Source organism: Agelaius tricolor, unplaced genomic scaffold (assembly GCF_023055355.1).
Source record: "Agelaius tricolor isolate 1412-34295 unplaced genomic scaffold, bAgeTri1.0.p SCAF_15, whole genome shotgun sequence".
In the NCBI taxonomy this organism is placed as follows: domain Eukaryota; kingdom Metazoa; phylum Chordata; class Aves; order Passeriformes; family Icteridae; genus Agelaius; species Agelaius tricolor.
Window position 1 is genome coordinate 12532888 of NW_027269275.1, and position 21354 is coordinate 12554241.

Consider the following 21354-nt stretch of genomic DNA (forward strand, 5'->3'; position numbering starts at 1 on the left):
TGGGGGAAGGGCCTGGCACCAGCCTTTTAGAACCAAATCAATAGTCTGCATCAATATTATCCCTGTAGTTCTTGGCTGCTCATATCACATATGTAAAAGCATGAGGCTTTGATTGTTCAAGATGACTTCAATTTTGGGTCTTTCGAAAATCAGCCTAAGGTGCTTCATAGTACATAGATTTTGAGATTTACAGAAATACTAATAAATATTTTCAGAATTCATGTTAGCACAACTCATTATTTAGAAGAGATAAGTCATGACTTGCACTCCTTCATTTGGCAGCCAACAGAGCTTATTACAAAGTTTGCATCTCAATTACATCTGGTACTTCACTGATACCAGCAGCCATAATAGAATCTGTCAGCTGAACTTGAATGCATTCGAATTACCAATGCAAATGACTGTTATTAATTGGGGCAGGGCAAAGGCATTCAATTGCAGCATGAATCATCTTCCCATTGGGAGGCAGAAAACAGAGTACAATCATTTTGTGCTTGAGTTGTTACAAATGCAAAGTTGTGAAGACTACAAGTTGTTCTCAGGGCTGGAGACACTGGCACCAGAGTGAAGGGTCACTAGTTTTTCTGAGAGCAGTCAGAGCTGCACCTTATATAGTTTTACTTTTGAAATTAATTTCTAATAAGATGCCTTCCTACCATGCTTCAAGTTGTGTGGTTTTGATCATTTAAGAAAAATAAATTAGCTGCAGATATTAAATAAGCTAGATAACATGGATAGTCATTGTTGGGTTTGCCTTCTGATTTTGTTTCTCACAAGCAGTTTATTTGAAGCATTCTGAATTAACCTTGTAACTGATAATGGAAAAGGGGCTTTCAGATCAGAAATGTGTGAGAAGTGCTGTGAGGCAGAGGTTATCCTAACCCTGATGCAGGAACCCCACCTGGTTCCCCTTTTGCCTTGTTCTCTGTGCCAGCTGGAGCAGGGATTTGCTGCAGGTACCACTGTCCTCATGGACTCACTGCAGTGACTCATCCCTTCCCAGGGGCACTTGCTGGGATGGGTTTAGCAGGATCTGAATTGAGATGAGGCTGACTGCCTACATCCAGGATTAAACCTACTTGGATTTCAAGCAGGGGCTTGAAGGGCAACCCTTCCCTTTGTTATCCCCCAGAGTCCTCATGTTACTCTGGCCTTCTTTCTGCCACAGGGGTGTGAGGTTCTTTCAGGGTCTCATGGGCCTCTGAACATCTACACTGTTTTGTGAGATTACACCAGTATCCTTACACAATTTTAAACAATACTTTATTGAAATTTCATGTCTCTGTTTTGCCACAAGGTTAGAAATTACTCGTTGCACAGTCAACAAACAAGTGCAATACATTATAGATACAAAGTCATAGTAAAGTATTTTATGTATCTTTAAGAAACAGAATATATATATTTAGTCTATGCTGTAGTATGGGAAGGTAAAAAAGTAAAAATGAGCAGGCAGTAAAGTGACAACACGGTATAAAGAAAACTGCTGGAAAGAATAAAGAAACATCTTACATTTTGTGTAATGAAGCAAATATCAGAGCCCCAGTTCTGAGAAAATAGACCATGTATGGAAGTTTTCCAATGGCTTATGAACCTATTAGAAGAAGTACTGATGGGAATTAAATGTTTGCCATATTGAATTAATCATTTTACCAGTAAAACGTGTTCTCATTACTGTCAAGCAATATCAGGGAGGCCAGACTTCTGAATCAGTAATTCCCCTTTCTACATGAATATCCAGGATCAGTATTTATTGAGAAACTATTCTTTTAAAGTTGGCTTCTGTGCAGCTAGATTGTTTCCCATGATTTGTAAAGAATTTGGTAATGTACAGAAGTATAATTAGAATATAATTATCGAGGAGACCATCTTATCAAAAAAATTTATGAAACTTAATTTTGACACTATAAAAGAACAGGGGCCTTCCATAAACCCTACTTGTACACAGAGTACAGAAATGGATGGTAGGAACAGTCTTGAATTCCTCTAGAAAAAAAATAATTTGCTGTTTTTTCGTCCTGTTCATGCTCAGCCTTCTCTTGTTGTTAAATACTTTGTGTGTTTACAAATGCTTTCCTTAGATCAATTACAGGGCTTTTATTCCACACCAAGTCTAAATTCTGTAGATGTCATATCAGTAAATAAAAATTGGTATCATAAAATCACCATTAACAGCAAGTATCATGGGAAAGCATTTGCCAGCAAGCACTGACCATACAAAGATGTGGCGCTGCCATCGTATAATTTCATAATAAATCTCAGTATATTTGACTAAAATGTCAGTTTTGAGCCTAAGAAGAGCAGGCCTATTTCAATATATGCTCTTCTCTGCAACAGGAGCTTCTATCCCCACAAAGCTTGTGTATTTCAAAACATATTCCAAAGGCCAAAACAGCAGATTTAAAATAAAAACATCTCTGTCTAATCTCATGTCATGACCACTGACCATGGTCTGATTTTAGCCAGCTAGAATAGAAATGAAATAATAAAACATGTTATTGATAAGGATAATTGTTTAAATGTCAAAAAGATTTCTACAACCCTCTTACTAGCCAGAATTCCTGCTTTGTCCTGACTTGTTCCCATCATCATGAAAATGCTGCAAACAGTTCTCCTCAAATTATAGAAAAGTGTCTACAGCATTGCCTGCACCTGAATGTAAGAGATCTGCCTCTACCCTTCAGTAATTGTCCAGTTGCCCACTGTCCTGGTCAGGGTTCAAAAACAGGAGTTTAGCACTGCAGGATGGGTCTCTAAAGCTAGTTGTAGGCATGCAGTTCAAGCTGGAATGGGCTTGTCATCCTAAAAAACAAAAGAAAAGCCCAAGCAAACCAGAGAAGCACTTTTCTCCATATGGCAGGGGATGGTCTTCTCTGGGTAAGCCATCAAATATCGATGGAAGTTGTATGATTTAACAAGAAGCAATATTTGAAAACTACTTGGCAAGAAGCAATATTTGAAAACTGCTTGGCACAGATGTCTTAATCATAATCTCTAGTTCCTGTGTGAAACTGCTGGTTCTGGACTCCAGTCTTTATTCCACAATATGAGTACCAAAACCATGCATTGAGTATTACAGAATTTATTCTTTAAATGTGAATATTTTCCGTTAACAATGTTGGTCCTGGTCCAGCCAAGGTGATACAGAATTGATCAGTTGAAATTCTAAACACTTTTGCTACATCATTTATAATTTACATGACTTTTCTAATATGCAGATGAATTTATAGAAATCATGCTTAAAATTTATTATAGTCTTCTGCTAACAAATCACAGAAAGATAAGTAGCTGCATTGCAGAGTATTCCAAAAATCTGTCTAGACTCCATAATCTTATGATACAAAATACAGCATTAAAGATGATACAAGTGTCAGACTGATAGGTTGTGCCACAGAAGGAAATCCAAAGGACTTGGATGGCTGAGGCTGAGGCTTACGTAGGTCTAGGCGACAGGAATGTTTTGCTTCTTGCAGAATTTCACTTTCACCTACGCCCATGACTTCAAAAGTGTTCCGCACCTACAAAAATTCAAAAGGTTGTCCCTGAAAGCCAGACTGGCACAACAGCAAAAAGCTTTATGCAGCTAGCAAATTCAATGCTATTTACCCAACTCTAGCTTGCAAAACCAACATCTGAGTGTGAGGAAATCAATATCATTATTCTGCTATTTGCATTCCTATGAAGCACTTCCCAGAATTCAGCACATTACAGGCAAGAGTCACAGATCTGGCTGCTCTTTGTCTTGGCTCTCTCCACATATGGAGAAAACAAACTCATGAACTTTCTTCCCTGAAAGGAGCTCTCAAGAGCTTCTCACTCTCAAGACAGAACTTCAACATCTCTAATTTAGAAGGGAAAAAACATTACTAAATCCCACAGATAGGTTAAGAGTGTCAATTTGAACCTCTTCATAATGTCAGTCTGCCACACAATGAGGTCAGCATTATGGAGATATTTTGGCAGGTTAACTGGAATAATTCAAATTTCACTAATTTCAGTTCATCCAACATGCCCGAAAAAGACAAGTGGAAGAAAGGTCACTGTGAAATATCTGTTGTCTATAAGGCTTTGTGTGTAATATCTACTTACCTATCCCTGTCAATAAAAGTAGGAGGCAAGCAGTCTGGAAGTTTCAGCAGAGGCATTTGTAAAAGTTACCATTGAGGGGGCCCTGCACTTATCCAGTCTCCTTCCCTCCTGTCCTCCCTCATCCTTCTGGATTAAAATTTACAATTTATACTTAAAGCTCATTGAGATTTAGTTGTTATGTTTATGGCTTGTTAGTGGCATGGCCATGGCAGAAGCCTTTTGAACAGCAGCCCAATCCCATGACAAGAATTAAATTGATTTGTAGGAGTCAACATTCCTTGCTGCCCCAGCGAGCACGGCCAGGCTGTGATGCTGGTACATCCGCAGCTTCTCCAAACCATGAAGTGATTCCATTTAGAAGTCACTGATGTGTGTTTATCAGATTACTGCAGAGAGAAAAACTTGCAAAGAGCTTTGTCTGCTCTCTCTCGTTTTCCTTTATGCTGCTAACGCTCTCTTGCCATCTTGGTTTCTTTCCCAGCGTTTGGATTTACTGAATTAGTTGCTTACATTCCCTCTCTCATTGAACAAAAAAACCTCTCCAAAACAAAACACATAAAATGGGGAAAAAAACCAAAGAAAAAAACCCACCCAAAAATAAGCAACAAAACACCAACAGCTCATCTTTCCCTCTTGGTAAGGATCAAGATTCAGTTTGGATTTTAATCTTACATTTTCTACTTCCCTGAAGACACGGAGAAAGTTCTCCCTTAAGACTCCTTTCAGTTCAGTTTCATTCCATCCTCTTCTAAGAAGTTCCTCTATCAAAGAAGGGTATTTAGAGACATCTTCCAATCCCTCAGGAAAGCTGTTGGCAAGAATCACACAAGAACATTCAACACACATCACTGACAAATTGGAGAAAAAGGGTTTTAATAAGTCTTTTGCACATATTGACTTTTGAAGTGAGCTGACTTTGGACCCAATTCTTCCTCTGGGAATTCAGCTGACAAACAGAAACAGGACTGGGACACAACAAAAGTGTTTTTCTTCTCATAGGACCCAATAAACAGAACACAACTGGAATGAAGATGCTCTTCTATAGAGGCAAAATGAGAGCATAGGAGGATATAAGAACAAAAGGGGAAAAAATAACCAGAAATTCATGTATATGGTAATCCACACTTTCCATCAGAACTTCAGAGCAAGAGGAAACAGCTGCATCACAGATGAAGTTGGGGCAATCCACTCGTGTAACTGAGAACAAAAGGAAACCTACAAACACATGAGGAGCTCTGGAGTTGCAGACAATTTTGTGAACTCTGTTGTTTACTAACTATTTACAAAAACATACCCCAATTAGAATAATAATATTAGTTTGAATTGAGCCAATTGTTTAGGCAGTGGAAAGAAACCTATTCAGAGCCCTCTACTGAAGAAATTACAAAAAGGCAAAACTGATCTATGCCTTGTGCTAATTCTTGTCAGAATAAAAAGAATTTAGAAGTAAAAAGGCTGCAAAACCTGCATCAAACAGCTGTTTTAAATTGTATTTCCATGAGACTTTGATGTTGTTTTGAGACAACTAACATTTCTGTTACTCTTCTGTCCCATGAAGGTCTGGTGATAAGCATATCTCAAAAAATCAGTGGCAGCACTAGCAGGAATTAGGACCTTAACAACTCCACCACCAATTTAACTGATGGTCTCTGAGAAAGTCATGATAAAATGTGTCTTTTTGTTGCAAACTGTGTTTTTAATTTGAAAATAACCGTTTCAGAGCTATGATCTCATGGCAGCTGACACAACAGGTTTGTGTTTGTACTTTACAGATGAGGGCCTGACTCTGACTTTCATTCCCAAGCAGGCCTGACTCCAGGAGAAAAAGAAAAAAGAAAAAGGAGGTAATGATTTAACAGAAAGATAAAAAGAAAAAAAAAGTTTAAGGTTACAGCAGCAAATGCCACCCAATCTCCATTTGTTTCCTGAGCTGTAAGTGCAGTGGTCCAGCAGTGAGGAGAGGTTTTGTGGTAGGCTGCTCACCAGGCTCTCTCTGCTTGCTTCAAACACTTCCCAAAAGCAGCAGTGGTTTCACAGCACCAAAACTCTTTGGGCTTTCGCCAAGGAGAGTGGAGGAAAGAGTTTTGCAGCTTCTCTCTAGACTGAACCATTTACCATATAAAGGTTGAGGCAGCTTTTCTGCCATTCATCAGTGGCTTTTGGAGAAAAACAGCCTCTATCACTGGTTTTGTGTGCCCAAATCACCACCTAGAACACATGGCTTCAGAGTTCAGAGGGCATGAGGATCCATCTGTAGCACTGCTTCATGCAGTTCTAAAAAATAATTATTGTGCCCCTCTTTGATAAAACTTTGGTTAGTGCTCATTACAAGACAATCTGATACCACTTTTTTTTTAGTCTGCCTTCTTTTTTACCCTTAAATGAAACAAAACCCACATAATTTAAGGAGCAGATGTCAACGTTTGTACAACTTTACTCACCGTTCCACTCCATCATAGTCAGCACCAATTCCTATTGATTCTGAGCCTGCAATTTTCTTTATATGGTCAAAATGATCTGAAAGAAAATATCAAGAAAAAAAAATCTAAGCACCTAGCAAAAAAAGAAATATTACAGTTCACACATATTGGCACTGGGTAACAGCTCTCCTTAATCGTGGGTTCTTGATCAAATCCTTTTTAAAAAAGTCCAAAGACACCCCATCAGGCAGCAACCTTCAAAATAACAGCTACACTGATGAAATGCAAATGAGGAAAGAGACCTGATCATCACAGGGCATTCATTCCTAACAAGCAGCCCAATTATACCAATAGAATTTTCATTATCCATTACACAGCTATGCTTCCCACTCTTAATTACATAGGCTTAAGGTGCTTTCCAGAAAGTAACAACTACTTTGAGATTAATGGTTGCTGGCTCTGTTTGTGAGCATCGTGTCCTCCAGCTACACACACATCTTGTACCTCTTGTTATTGTTTAATGAGAATTAGCTCAGAAAGTACCTAGAGCTGGGCTAAGGTGTGGATGGAATAAACAAGCAGTGTAATTTACACAGCCTTGAAAACGATGCATGCCCCAGGATATTCACAGAATTTATACAAATTTGTAGAACCCATAAAAACTAAAGTATGCAAACATCAAACCTGCAAGGGTAGAAATATTAACAACTTTTCTGCCACAGGCCAGTACATCTGCATTGAAAGTCACCATGATAATTCCCTTGTTCTTTTTCTGAAAGATATGAAGAGACAGGTGGTGCGTGAACACTCGTGCCCTGCAAACTTCGTGGGCAACTTATGTAGAATCTTCTACACCCATCCACCAGTGAGAACAGCAACACTAAGTCAAAGTTCAGAAGGCAACACAAGGCTTTGCCTCTCTGTCCTTTCCCCTGGGTTCATTTTACTTTCATGTAGACAGAATCAGCAGAAGTGCAGTGACTACATCAAACAAACAACCGGAATTTCAAAGTATTTGCAAACACTTCATTTTTGTAGTCAAAGGCTAAACACAACCCAAAGAAAATGACTCAGAAGAAATTGTAAGCTGCTGCTCAAGGATCTGCTTCTAAATCAAATTCAGGGATGAGGAGGTGGAAAGTAAACATCATGATCTGAATGCAGGTTTGCTGCAGCCCATGCAAACATTGCCATTAAAACGAAAAAACAAAACCCCCGAGAAGTAAAGCCAACAAATTCCTTCCTCCAAAAACAAACCCAAGAACATATCGCTCACCAGTTGTTGGAGGATATCATCAGGAACATTTCTTGAGTGTTTACAAACAGAAAATGCTGCCGAGTGGCTGAGAATTACTGGTGCTTTTGAGATGTTGAGTGCAGCTTTTACAGTGGAGTATGAGGTGTGAGATAAATCTATCAGCATACCCAGGCGATTCATCTCCTTTACCACTTCCTAAAACAGATGTACAGACAACAGTGTCAGTATTAAGTTTCCTGAAAGGAAGCTGTTTGGCTGGTATATGGAAACAGATAGATTAATTCTGCAGTTGTCAGCTAGTCACAAACATGCTGTGCCTCTATTGGTTGCTAGGTACCTATTGATTCATTAGTGATTTATTCACTCAAAATTAGCCAGCTTGCTCAAAACTTAGAAAACTTAATCAATCTAAAATAAGTCATTGGAAGTGTTATTCACATCTTACTGCTCGCACATACGAATTCATACATCTAATCTGTATTTAAACAATTGTAATTAAATCTAACACTTCTTTTACCCTAAGAAGCATCACAGGGAATTTGGTTTGACTAAATCCTGGTCACCTCCTAACTATCAAGAACTATCAAGTAATTAATTTTTGATGTCAGTTTGCTTTTGAGAAGATAAGGCCAGAAGTTGTTAGTTGCATGACAGATTGCCCCGATTAGCATTTGAAAGAGATCCTTACTTGGCCAAATGCAGTCAGACCAATAACACTAGGATAAAAGTTGTGTATTCCTTTAGATGATGATTCAGACCTTAAAAAGGGGAGTGAGGGAGAAGAAACATTTTATTATTCTGGAGAATACAGTATCAGCCGCTGAAAACTCTTGCACTACACAAGAGAAAAATTACTACAATGTCACATAGCCCCACAAATGTGGGGATAATGAGCTACATAATAGGAATCTTGTTCAGGCAGTGCTTTTTATGTTCATAACTGCTCTGAGGTTCACTAAGGTTGATTTTTGTGAAGGAATTTAAGACAATCAGATTGTCAAGTGCCTGAGTTATGATCATAATAAGCACTACATAATGGATGTAGTCTCCCACCGTATACATAGAAAACTATTTATCCCCAAAACCTATCACCTTGAATTGGTTCAAAGTCTTTCACAGGATAAGTTTATGTCTGAATCCATGGTTCTCCCATCATGCAGCTGCCACTCCTTTGCATTAGACAGTCACACAAAAATATGCACAATAGTTACCAAGGAGTGTTGCAGGTGTGTGTTAGAGTCATGTAACGAACACCCAAGTCATAGTACATCCTCAGTGCTGCCAGGCTGCTGTCAATGGAGTGGCCACCTTCTATTCCAATCAAACATGCAATCCTTCTACTGTCAGAGATACCTGGAAAACACAGAGGGAGATGATTCCAAAGTAATTCCATGACAGATAAGAAGCCAGCAGTAGCAAGCAGCAAATGTCTGTGTAAATTGCAGGCAATAATAAAGACATTTTCATAGAATTGGAGCTTACAGAGTACATGTTTATATGGCAAATTTTTTCATGACTGTAATAGACCAGGGCTGTGCACAGTCAATGGCTGTGGTTCAGAGGAAATGTTGAAGTTACTCTTTAAAGCAGGACAACTTGTCTGCTTGCATCTCTCTGAACACACCTCCTGCAATCACATTTAAAAAAATTCCTTTACAAGAAGGAGCTTCACCTTGGGAAGTCATCACAAGTTCCAGCTCTTCATAGCTGTTACACATCCTCTTGACAACATCAATTTGCTCTAAGGTCAGGCGCACAGCATCCTTGTTCTGAGCGCTGCAAAGAACATACACTGACCAAAACTGAAAGAGACATTGACAAGTGAACCAGGTAACTTGTCTTTTGACTTGGAAACTTTCATTTGCTCATAGTTCAGGAGCACAGACCAAAATAACTTCCTGCAGTTAACAAGGGAGTTGCCACTGCAGCTTTTACTCCGAAGAAAGAGTTATGTTGCAAGGCAAAAGCACCCACTCCAGACAAAAAAGCACCCACTCCAAATTAAGGCCTCCTGATACACTCAGCTACTCCACAGTACATGCAGGAAAGCAGGTATAAACTTCCTTTAATTTATATATCACAATACATATGCTGCTGTTTTGACTAAGAGTACCTGAATTATAAAACCCAAACTTTTGAAACACAACTTTCGTGAGTGTCTGTGGCTTTTCAGTTCTATTATTTTTTTTCTTTTTCAACATAAAGAACCAAAATCAGGGCTAGGAAGGAAGCAAATGTAGAAATATGTTCTGAGCCCCACCACCACAGCAGTACATACCTGAGCTCCCACATAACCAGCCTGAAGTTTTGCAAGGTTTGTGTGGGTCCTGTTGAGGTCTCTTAAGTTGACTCCACTGATTTTATTTTGGTAAAGTATTCTCAGCTGCAGTACAAAGTCATTGTGGCTAGAATGGAAAAAAAAAAAAAACAGGGCTTGTGATAGAAATAAGTTGTTCCCTTTCTAACCCAAGTGTAATTTCTTCCACTGTTTGGAGTCCCTTAGAACATTAATTGCCAATAATCCTTCCAGCAATAGATGCCTAAAAGTCTCTCTTCTTTTCTGCCTTTTCTGCTTCTCCCCCCATCCCACCAGTGATCAGCTTGGGGGTGTACAATAAATTGGGAGTGGACACAGCTGAAACAGATGACCCCAGCTGGCCAAAGGACATTCCAGACCATATGCTCAGCATATAATGTTTGGGAGAAGAAGGAAGGCAGGGGACATTCAGAATCCTGATGTTTATCTTTCTAAGAAAATGTTCTGTATGATGGAGCCTTGCTTCCTGGGGATGACTGAGCGCCTTAGTCATGGGAAGAATTAATGCCTTGTCTTGCTTTGTTTGTGCATAGCTTTTGCTTTCCTTATTAAGCTGTGTCTCAACTCACAAGTTTTCTCACTTTTCTGACCCTCTCCCTCATCCCACCAGAGGGACAAGTGAGCAAGGGCTGTGTGGGGCTCAGTTGCCAGCTGGGGTAACCCGTGACACCTGGCCAGAAAATCAAACAGTGTTTAGGGTAACACAATCCTACATTAAATACCCTCTGAACCAAAATTCCTTCCCAATGGATCACTGCAATGGTAGCTCAGTGCTGTGTGCTCATAACAGCCCATGTTTCTGCTAATCTGACACTTCAGCATTTCCTCCTCACTTGTCAGACTCACAAAGAGGATTTCATTGAATATTTTTATATACCCATCGATCAAACGTGCATCTTGCATCAGCTCAATAGCTCTTTCTCTCATTGATTTCTCATTGCTGAATGGCACAATATCAGAAAAGAACATCAGCAACCACAACAACTTTGCCATATTTCTCTTCTTTTCCATTTTCCAGTGGAAAAAGTGCTAGAGCACAGGGATACCACAGATGTTCACTGATGACAATGAAACAGCAAAATCTGCAGAGACTGTAGGCTTAACAATGCAGGCAAAGCTGAATGTCCCTCCTTCTGATAAGGCTGCTGTGGATTCTGGAGGAGGAAAGAAAAAAACAAAGAAATAATAGTAAACAGAAGGGAAGGTAGCATTGGAAACTCTGAAACTTGTCCCAAAGATTTTAGGGTCTCTGGCTATTTGTGCTCTTGCACATATGACCTCTCCTTAAACTCTGCTGCTGCCTCCAGCTCAGTGCTGAAGAGAACCAACTGCTCAGTCAGCTGAGCCTGCTACACCCTGGACTCACACCCAAAACCAGCTTCCAAAACAGCAGAAGAAGATAGTTTTTTTTCATTATATTAGCTTGCTTGTTCTCTTTCTGTGGGAAATGTCACACTGAAATGAGCACAGAAACTGTTTTCTGAGAAAGTTGAGAAGTGAACTTAAAACACACAGAACATCAGATGGGATGAAAGGAACAGTGATTGCTAGAAACAAAACCATCCTCAAAATCCTTCCTCTGATAGCAGTAGAGTCTTAGAAGTTTTTTTTCATCAGAAATATACTTGCATTGTGAGACCCAAAAACTTTAGTAGCACAGCACTTCTACAAAACCATAAAGTTTGGAGAGCAATCAGAAGCTGTTTCTTTTCTGCTCTGTGGCAACCATAGAGATTTCCCTCAAATGTCACAGCATAAATACAGACTTACCCTTTTACCACAAATGCAGACTTTGTTATCACAGGGAAAAAAAATCTTTGTATCTCTAATCTAGAAAATGTTAAATTTTTTTGTGGCAGCTCAGCATGTGAAATGTTAAAAAGACAAGGTCAAAAAACCACCCAAGCAGAAGAATTCTGACAAGTTAGTACCACAAAAGCAAATTAGTTTCTGTAGACATGTTTTGGTTGCAAATTTCTCAAGCCAAAATCCAGGACAGATCTGCAGCCTGAATCTCTAGAGCTCTGCCAGATCCTGACAAAAGGACTCTAAAGGAAAAACTAAGATTTATCTGCTGTGGCCTCATATACATATTGAAGTTCATATAACGTGTCAGTTCAAACTGCTTAATGAAAATGTAGCAAACCTTTTTCACACAATAAAACTGTTCTGAGGCTATAAAAACTGATACACAGTGTAGATTTTGGTCCAATTATTTAGAATTTTTCCCATGAATTCAACAGCAATTTTCAGGAAGATTTTTCACCAGGAACCAGGTGTTCTTCCAGTGGTTTGACTGCTAAAATAAATTATTTTCATCTATACATTACCAAACCCCCTTTCTGTGTATGTGTACAAAAATGCAGTTCTTTGTAGATTCAAGAATTTTCTATCAATTTGCTATATCAAATTATCTTCTCAGTTTCATGCAAAATATTCTCTATACTTTGACAGTAAGACTCATTTGCCTTTGAAACTGTTTAGGTATAAAAAAAGACTCATAATTAAATCATCATTCAGAGATCAGTACTTGAAAATTGAAGGAGTATTGCAAGCACTACACAAAATTAAGAACATGATATATTAGCATCCCTGTTTAAACAACATTTGAAATACAAAATCCACACAACTTTTCCCCATGCTGACTGAGCAGAGCTGAGAAGTGGAAGCTGAAATAAGATTTATAGCTTTTCTTTGTTTATCTAGAGGCTCCTTGGAGCAGTTACCTTCTTCAGCCAAGTCGAAATCCACATTCCGCTGCGCTGGATCCAGCAGCTAAAGCTTGGCACTGGACCTGCCTGGCATCACAGCAGCAAGCAGGAAACCTCCTGTGTCCCTTTAGCTGGTGTCACAGGCTGCACACACAGCAGGCATTTGGAAATTGCCGCTTTCTGAGAGGCAGGGTCTGTGCACGAGCTCTCATCTCAGCTACACCCACGGGGGAGTCCCACAGGGCTTCTGCTGTGCCTTGCTAAAAACCCAGCATTTCCTCCCTCTCGTGGCAGCCTGGCTGTGCAGTCCACAGTGCCTCTGTTCACTAGCAGATGATGTGTTAAAATCACTGTTTGTGTGGTTCAGAAATAGGTGCCTCTCACCACTGAATAATTTAGGTTGGAAGGGGTTTTTGGTGGGATGTCATCTAGTCCAGCCACCTGGGCCCAGGTAAGGTAACCCCAAAGTTAGATCAAGTTGCTCAGGACCTCATTCAGTGGAATATTTGATATCTTCTATGAAAAGGAACATACAACCTTTCCAGGCCCCTGTTCCAGTGCTTGCTTATTCACATTGACTATACCTCAGCCAATAAATGCCTACTTTGTGTTACTATACCTGCTGTACTTTATTCAGGACTTTCAGTGCCATTGTATTATATTTACAAAGGTCAAAACAGTCACAAGGTACATGTGACATTTCCAAAAATAATTATGAACCTACTGTGACTTTTCAGTCTCTGAATCTACTGTGACTTTTCACTCCCTTTCAAACACAAAAATTTAGAAACAAGGAAATATATGCAAAACCATGATGCTAGAGTTTCACAAGAAGTGGTCTGCTTATCATAATTTTTATTTCACTTCATATTTTTTACCGGAAACCAAAAGGGCATCATGGTTTTGTTTAGGATTCCATTGCAGAGAAATGACCAAGTCTCATGATCCAATCTCCCACAGACCTGTTGTGCAAGTCATGTCTTAAGTGAACACACATTTGTCATCAATCCTCTACTTCCCACTAACTGGAAAACTTAAACAGAACCCCCCACATCCCTGGGAATTCTGCTGCACATTGCTAATTTGGTGAACTTCACTTATAAACATTTACTATCCACTTCTCTGGACTACAGAGCCCTAAACAATGCAAATGAAATAACAAGAGAAAAGACAAATATTTTCTCTTTGTAACCTGAAGTTTGATCCAGGCCAGAGCCATTATTATTACTATGACAAGAAACTATCTTTCATATTGAAATTAAAGCAGAGTTATCAGGTTCAGACTCCTTTTCCATTTATGGTCTAGTTCTAGCCCATATTTCCTTGTTAATTTTACATTTTTCAGGTTCTCAACTCTATCTTCCAGAGTAATTAAATAGCACATACCTTGCAATTTACTTTTCCCATTTTCTGACTCTTCTCTCCTTGCAAAGTCAGGTTGAATCTCTGATCTGATTTCTACCTAAAACTCTTCTTCCACATTTGCAGAAAAGCTAAGGTCACCAACCCCCTGTTCAACAACAGTTTTTGCTGCTCCACTGAGCAGCTTCTTGAGCATTTAACAGCTCACTTCTTTGCAGATTCAGAACATAACTGATTTTTAAAGCTGCTAAATGCTTCCTTTGGCTCATCACGAGGTTTCTTCTATAACTTTATTCCAATAGCCCTGGATTAGTGTTAGCAGCTGTTTGTGCATTATAGTTCTTACAATGTGGCATTTGTGATGTACATCCTTCTGCAGAGTTCATCTGGCAGGACTGATCTCTTGCTCAGTATCCCAGGAGCTATCTTTATTGTCCAGAATGTTGTTACACAGCTGTCTCTCCCTGATAATAGCTATCCCTATGTTTCTAGCATGTTATATTCACCTCACACATATTTTGGAGCAGGCTGAGAAGCTGTAAAAGGACTGCAGCACTCACACTCAAATCAGTTGCTGTCAGGAGGCAGAGGGATAACATTATGTGTTGGAAGCACTTTTCCCACTAGGAAGGCTTGTTCCAGCCCAGAGCCTCTTCATTGATTTCAGCACTTACACATCCAAACCACTGGCAGTTTTTACTGCCAGCACAGATTGAACTGTAGATGACTACAGCTGGGAAAGAAGGACTTTGTACATGTAGATGCCTTTTGCAGCAGTCATTTCTAACTGCAATTTTGTTTTCTATAAAATTCTTCTCTTCTACCAGCTCCTGGCATCAATTACACTACATAACAGCACTTCAGGATTTGGGATGGAGATAGTTTTGTGTGTAATCAGCATCAAAACCCCACTGCAATTGCTTAGGGACAGGCCACATTAACATAGTATTGTAACTCCTGCTTATCAAGTATTTAAACTTGCTGTCCTTCTGTGTGAAGATTGCAATCTCCAGGGCAGTCAGTTTGGCATTTCTTGAGGGCAGGTATCAGTGTTTTAACTAGAAATTGTTACAACATCTTAGGGAGAGAAAATCCTGTGTATCAGGATTTCAGTTTGCATAAAAATAGCAATACAGGCAGAATTAACTATTGCAAATTGAGTTCCATCTGTTTCTTCTACTCATCTCAGCCTTAGTTTCAGGTCTTAAAATGAAGTGAGTTCACACTCAGAGGGAGTGGTAATGGGAGGTCCTTTGGTAATTTTAATCTGTTTAAATCAGCATGGTTGCAACATATTTCTTAGATGAGACCTTATGAGAAATATTAATCTTGGGAGATCAAAGGTTAAAAACCAAGTCAGGAAAAAACTTCTTTTTGCTCTGTTGCTCTGCTTTGGGGGTGCCCAAAGCTGCCCCAGTTTCATGCGTAATTTGACCAACATCCTGAAGGCAGTTCAGAAGGTGCCAAACCCTCTCAGGACATGAACATACAGAACCACATCAACTGGCACCAGTTAGCAAACACAAAAGAAACAGGAAGTTCTGTTGCTCAAACACAAAAAGAAACAGGAAGTACCAAGACAAGTTGTTCTCTTCACAGAAGAAACATTTCATGAAGCACATGAAGATATCACCAAAGCTCCTTAGAAGGAATCTAGAGGTGAACATTGCCTATAGCTGAAAGCAAGCTGTCCAAAATGAATGCAGAGGCCTTTCAGGATGAACACAAATTAGTACTATTCTGACTCCCATTAATGTGTCTTGTCAAAAGTTTTTCTAAAAATACCAAAGTTGCTGTGGATTCTCCTGGCTCAATACTCTGACAGAATTAATTTCTGTACTTTCTTGGAAAGAAAGGTGGAGAAAGCAGCAGTGGAAAAAAATAGCTGCAAGAGCTTATCTAGTAATTTACATTATGTTTATTTTAAATTAGCATTAATATTTACAACTGATAATGCCCAAATGGCAAAGCAAACCAAGCAAGGCTTCTGTTTGTTTAGCTATACACTTGTTCTACAAAGGGATCAGGTATCCAGTTTAACTCTTTTGATTCAAGCAAGGTGAAAGTTCTTGCCATGAGGTGGCAGGAGCTTCCCCATTAAATTGATGCCTAGGCTGTGATCTGATGACAGATTGCTAATTGGCAGGACTGGAGACGACTTCTGAGAAGCAGGATGCAAACCAGCTTGCTCCAGACAGGTGGGCTGTTTTGTTTGGAGGTTGTTCGCCCACCCAAGGAAATAAAAAGAAAAATCTTTTTTGAAAGGCAGTTGAAGAGGTCATGAAAGCCTCAAGGACAACAGAAGTTGTTGCCTACTCAGTTTGAGAATTTTATCTGAAAAGGCTTCCAGAAACACTTAAAAAAGAAAAGAAAAAAAAAAAAAAAAACTTGCCTGTTTAAAAGCAGAATTCTCAAAGCTCTATTTCTGTCACTTCCCACTCCAATTTTTCAGGAAGAGCAAAGCCATTCATATCTATCTAAAGCAGCTGCTGCCCTTGAGGCATTAGGCAGCCACAGCCAGGCTCCACTGAATGCCACGTTTCCTGTTCAGCACAGGTTTCTGAGGAGAGCCAATCATTTTGGTATCAATGAGAAAATACAATTAAAGAGCAAGTCGACTTAGCTTCATTTTTGCCACCTAATAATGGGTCTATTTTTTTCCTTTGTGTTTCAAGGATTTTGAGTTTTGGAGGGATACCTAAAAATTGCCATCCTTGCCTGATGTGCAGTTGGTACCCAGGTAATCCTTGAGCAAGGCCTGATTTCTTATTCATTCCTATGCTTATGAGTAGAACATTTCAACCACCTTTAACTGCAAGCTTGTCATCACATGCTAGGATATTAGAAGAGTGTAGGTTCTTATACCAGCTTTCTAAATAATCAGTTGTGTGCCAGTCTCTTCCTTAGCAATCCTGACAGGCTTAAGCAATGCCTTCTCTTTGCTGTGCATCTGCAAGCACCTGTGCTGGGCACACATACAGGTATTGTTTATTTTCCTACCTCAGAAGCATTATGAAGCTAAATGGAGCATGGAAATAAATTTACTGGCTTTGTCTCTTGTTCAGACCACAGTGAACAAACTGGAAACTAAATAAAGTTGTTCATTCAGTCTGTCAGAGACTTCCAGAAAAATCTAGAATTTGCTGCAATGGTTTTAAGTTAGCTGTCTCAGAATCTAACAGGAAGCACAATCAGATATTCTTAAACATTGAGCTGTGTGGAACTAAGAGATTCTAAATAATTTTTTTTTTTAATATAAGTGTTAAGAAACTTCCAAGTACTCTTGTCTTGGGCTGTTTTTATTAGACCAGAAAATTTATCAACCTAGGATCCATTATTTCTGAGGTGTTTTTCTAAATATATTGTGATGCTTAAGAAGAGATTTCTTTAATTCAGGAATTTCGCAGTCATTTCAATGAGGCAGTAGATAGAAATTTGCCATGGTTCTATTGGAAAGAGAGCTCCCTTGCAGCAATGAGAGCAAATCACCATGGAAACTTTTTGCTAAGATGGTATTAAAGCACAGCATGTACACTTACATCTCTCCTTTTGTAATAGACAGCATTTTGTGATACAGTCTGGAGTGACTGAGTAAAAGGGTTATTTGCACATGAGGCGCCAGGACTTGCCCAGAACTGTTGCAGGATTTTGTTATGCTGCAGAGCTGGCCAGTTGACAGCACATTTTGTTACACACAGAAAAGTGTTAAGAGATGAGTGGACAAGTGATTTTATCCAAACAGTTTGGTAAAGTTAACTTGATACACATACAGGGAAAACAGATTTGTGAACAGGCCTTAAATCAGTTTATCACCATGAGAAGCTAACTAAATGTTCTCATGCTGTCATAGAATGATCTGGTTTTCAGGTCAGGATGGACCAAGCTCACACACTCCAGTGAAGCTGTGGTATCTCCTTACCTTCCCTCTCAAACACCAGATGTGGTACAGAATGGGGAGCAGCACCTCTCCAGGGGGACATTGTGGCTCCCAGAGCACAAGTGTGTCTCAGACTCTGCACTGGGGTCTGGCTGTGCTTTGTACAGAGGCACAGATGTATTACAAATATACCATATCAGGACCCAGATAAAGACATCTTGTTCTTCTGTGTTAAAGCCAAACTCTGAGAGATCACCCACATCAGTTTGTCTCCTCTGACCTCACAGAAGTGCTGTGCACAAAACCACAGGAGAACACAGGAAGAGATACATTGGCTTGAATCTGTTGACATAAGCCAGAACACGTTCCCTATTCCCTACAGAATACTAAACAAGCATCTACAAGCATCCTGTTTTGAGGTTCATTATGGTTTTGACATATTCCTGTCCTAGTTTTATATGTGTCTGCCAACACTGTATGCCAAACAGACTTCTCTTTTTGTAACTTTATTCCAACATAATTTCTGGTAGAACCAAAATAATTATTTTTTACTCGGTTGGTTGGTCATAAATGAATAACAAACTTTGTTAAACAATTTTACCTGCCTTATCAAAAATTATACTGCAGAAGAACATTTGGGAACATGCTTTTGGCTGTTTAAACAAAGTTGTTCTATTTTTATTATAAATTCTAGGTAAGGCAAAAGGAATTTGTAGGTATTTGTAACCAGCTACCTGTCCAGTAAGGATGACACAGAAAATCGTGTGAGGACTTAATGGCCAGAGCGAGATACCTAAATTCAATTTTGATCCTTCACTGAAGGATCAAAGCTTACAAAAGGTGAAGGATTTATGTATTTTCATCATCCTCCATGAGCAAGGCTACCCTGTACAGCTGGGCTGGGGCCTGGTGGACAAGTAACTTCTAGGGGGATGAAGGTTTCAGTGCCTTCAGGAGCTATCAGATGCAACTCAGGAAAAGGACTATGTGGAGTAGGAAATGAATTGAATCTGGCACTCATTTTTGGACACAAATATACAGAGCAGTCAACAGGACCTTCTGCCTCTCCTGGGGTCATACTTTGAGAGGAATGGCCACTGCACCTTCTCTTTCCCCTCGGGATCATAACGGGAAAGGGTTGGTGTGAGCCAAGTGCAAGGATTTCTGACCTACCACTGCTTGTTTGCCAGTTGCATCCAGGTAGCTCATTAGTCAGCCTAAAGAGCTTTTTCAGCCTGAATCAGCCTTTCAAAAAGCACCAAGAGCTGCTGAACATAAAGCCACAAATAGGCTTTTGATCTGGATGTTTGTTTTTCTTGAAATGGATCTGAATCTGAGATGCAACCCACATTCTCCAGAGAGAGAGAAAAGTGTGACAGTAAGGTTCTTGCTTGCTGTTATGCTTCAGTGCCCTCCTTCCACTCCAGAGTCAAGAGGCTTAGAGAGCTAATGCACAAGTATCAAAAAGCTGAACCATGACTATCAAAACAATAGGAGTGGTTTACAACATACCTGATATTCAGAGCAATTAGGAGCTGAAGCACCCATTAGCAATCAGAAAATGGACAAATTAGTTTGTACCTAGACAAGCTAAAAATGTTACCATTTAAATACTACTATGTAATCTTTTGGGGTATTTTCCCCCACCTTTATTCTTAGGGTTGACATTCTCCCACTCTTCTCCTTACTCTGGGATTGCAAATTTGTTCATAGATGCCCAGTAGTATCCTCTCTCAAAAAGACACACCTAATGCCTGTTTAGGCATTAATCAGGGATGAAAATCCAATGCTTTTAACCCAAATCAATCCAGACAAAAGCAACAGCATCTGGCTTCCAGTTCAATCTTGATCTTGATCATCAGTGATGGCTGTCAGACTTCTCCTTTTTTTTTTCCTCTCACAGAGATTATTCAGTGTCCTTTTGCTACATCCTCCCACTCATGTTTAAATATTTGTTGTCTTCCTCCAAGAAGCAACAGAGTTTCTAAAGAACAGCAGAATTTTTACAGCTGAGCTATTTCATGCAGCTCAATCCACAGGGCATTAATTGTTTCTGATTTCCAAATGAAACACTGTGAATTTTAAAATACCACACATAATGTGAGTGTTCCCAGCAAATCAGACACTACAGGTTCACTTGTTATTTATGCTCCTGTACTTATTCAAGACTTGACCTTCTGCTAGTTGGACTAATGAACAGGTCTTATGGCAAGTACTTTGTCTTGGCATGGTCAGTTCCCTTCTGAGTGTATTTGGATTGGGAATTCTCAGGGAGAGGAGATTTCTCACTGTCAAAACCACATGATTTAAAGCAGTGGAGAAGTGGCACAATGAAAGAAACAGAAGAAGGAATCTTTACCTTTGTGAGACTTTTGACTGCCATGGTAAACATATGTTCAGGATAAGTTTTCAGCAAAGCATGTAAATTAACACTGGAAATTGCTTCCTTGTGTCAGGCCAGACAGGAATACTTCCACACCAGCCAAGCTCCATTTGAAATCAGATTTGCAGCATCTCAGTTCCCTAATGAAAACAAGCTGAGTTCCTGCACATAGTTTAGCTTTCTGGATGTCTAATTCAGCAGGTGACTGCCACTTTGCCACTTTCTATCCAGAATATTCACCTTTCTTCCCCCTGCCCCAGTTATAATACTATTATAGAAGTGGAGTGTTCCTTCTGTAAGAATTTAGGTAATTGCTGAATTTTATTTTTTTAACAAATCTAAACAATTCTATGATTGGTCCCTCCTCATTGCCAAAACTGTGCTATTCTCTGCCCAAATTCTGCTTAGCGTGCCAGGATATCTTTCAGATCTGCAAAGCTGTGTTTGTTTTGCAGGTGACACATACAAGCAATCCTTAAATTCCTGAATGCATTGTCTCAAATCCCCTGCAGCAGAAGCCACACATTCTGCAGTTTTTATTATTTTTCCCAAACCCACTAAAAGATTTAAATGCATGCTCTCATTTGCTATGATTGTTACAGGTTCTTTTTAAATAATTCTTTCTGGTACGACTGTCCACTAAAGAAAAGAGGAAAAAAAAATCATAAAAACCCCAAGCATCAAAAAATACAAAGATAGCCATTGAAATCACTTTCAATAAACTTTTCTCAAATGCTGCATGTAGCATATGAGTAATATCAAGTAGCCTTAGAGTGGTCACATATTATCACAAAAGGAAAAAGGAAAACATATTCAAGTTTGATGATTTAAGGGGGTGGGGGGTGGGTGTGCATAAGGACGAGAGAGAAGCACAGCAGACAGAGGTGATTATTGAGCTGACAATGTTTGAGGGAAAGAATGGAGCTGCCTGAAGGCAGCA

The 21354-nt window shown here is 39.4% G+C and overlaps 1 protein-coding gene across 3 annotated transcripts; it reads right to left on the bottom strand.

The window, feature by feature from the left end:
- Nucleotides 1-1246: 1246 nt before the first annotated feature.
- LOC139596284 (dipeptidase 2-like) lies at nt 1247-14424 on the bottom strand. 3 transcript variants are annotated; one of them, XM_071440413.1, is made up of 11 exons: nt 14179-14424; nt 10959-11235; nt 10043-10169; nt 9437-9566; nt 8976-9117; nt 8453-8522; nt 7783-7959; nt 7191-7278; nt 6528-6603; nt 4759-4894; nt 1247-3515 (listed from the first exon to the last, which is right to left on the bottom strand). In XM_071440413.1, exons 2-11 carry the CDS (start codon nt 11090-11092, stop codon nt 3330-3332), a joined length of 1266 nt encoding a protein of 421 aa, XP_071296514.1. In that variant the 5' UTR covers nt 11093-11235; nt 14179-14424; the 3' UTR covers nt 1247-3329. The 3 variants fall into 3 exon arrangements, with proteins under 3 accessions (XP_071296514.1, XP_071296513.1, XP_071296516.1); XM_071440412.1 differs by lacking the exon at nt 14179-14424 and adding an exon at nt 12808-13030; XM_071440415.1 differs by lacking the exons at nt 10959-11235; nt 14179-14424 and having other exon boundaries at nt 9437-9540.
- Between the last annotated feature and the right edge of the window lie 6930 nt (nt 14425-21354).

Coding starts and splice junctions, on each gene's coding strand:
- LOC139596284 (XM_071440413.1), bottom strand. CDS start 11,092: ATGGAAAAGAAGAGAAATATGGCAAAGTTGTTGTGGTTGCTGATGTTC. Junction 9,118..9,436: donor ACTTGTGATGACTTCCCAAG/GTGAAGCTCCTT, acceptor TGTGTTTTCCAG/GTATCTCTGACAGTAGAAGG. Junction 7,279..7,782: donor ATGATATCCTCCAACAACTG/GTGAGCGATATG, acceptor CATATCTTTCAG/AAAAAGAACAAGGGAATTAT.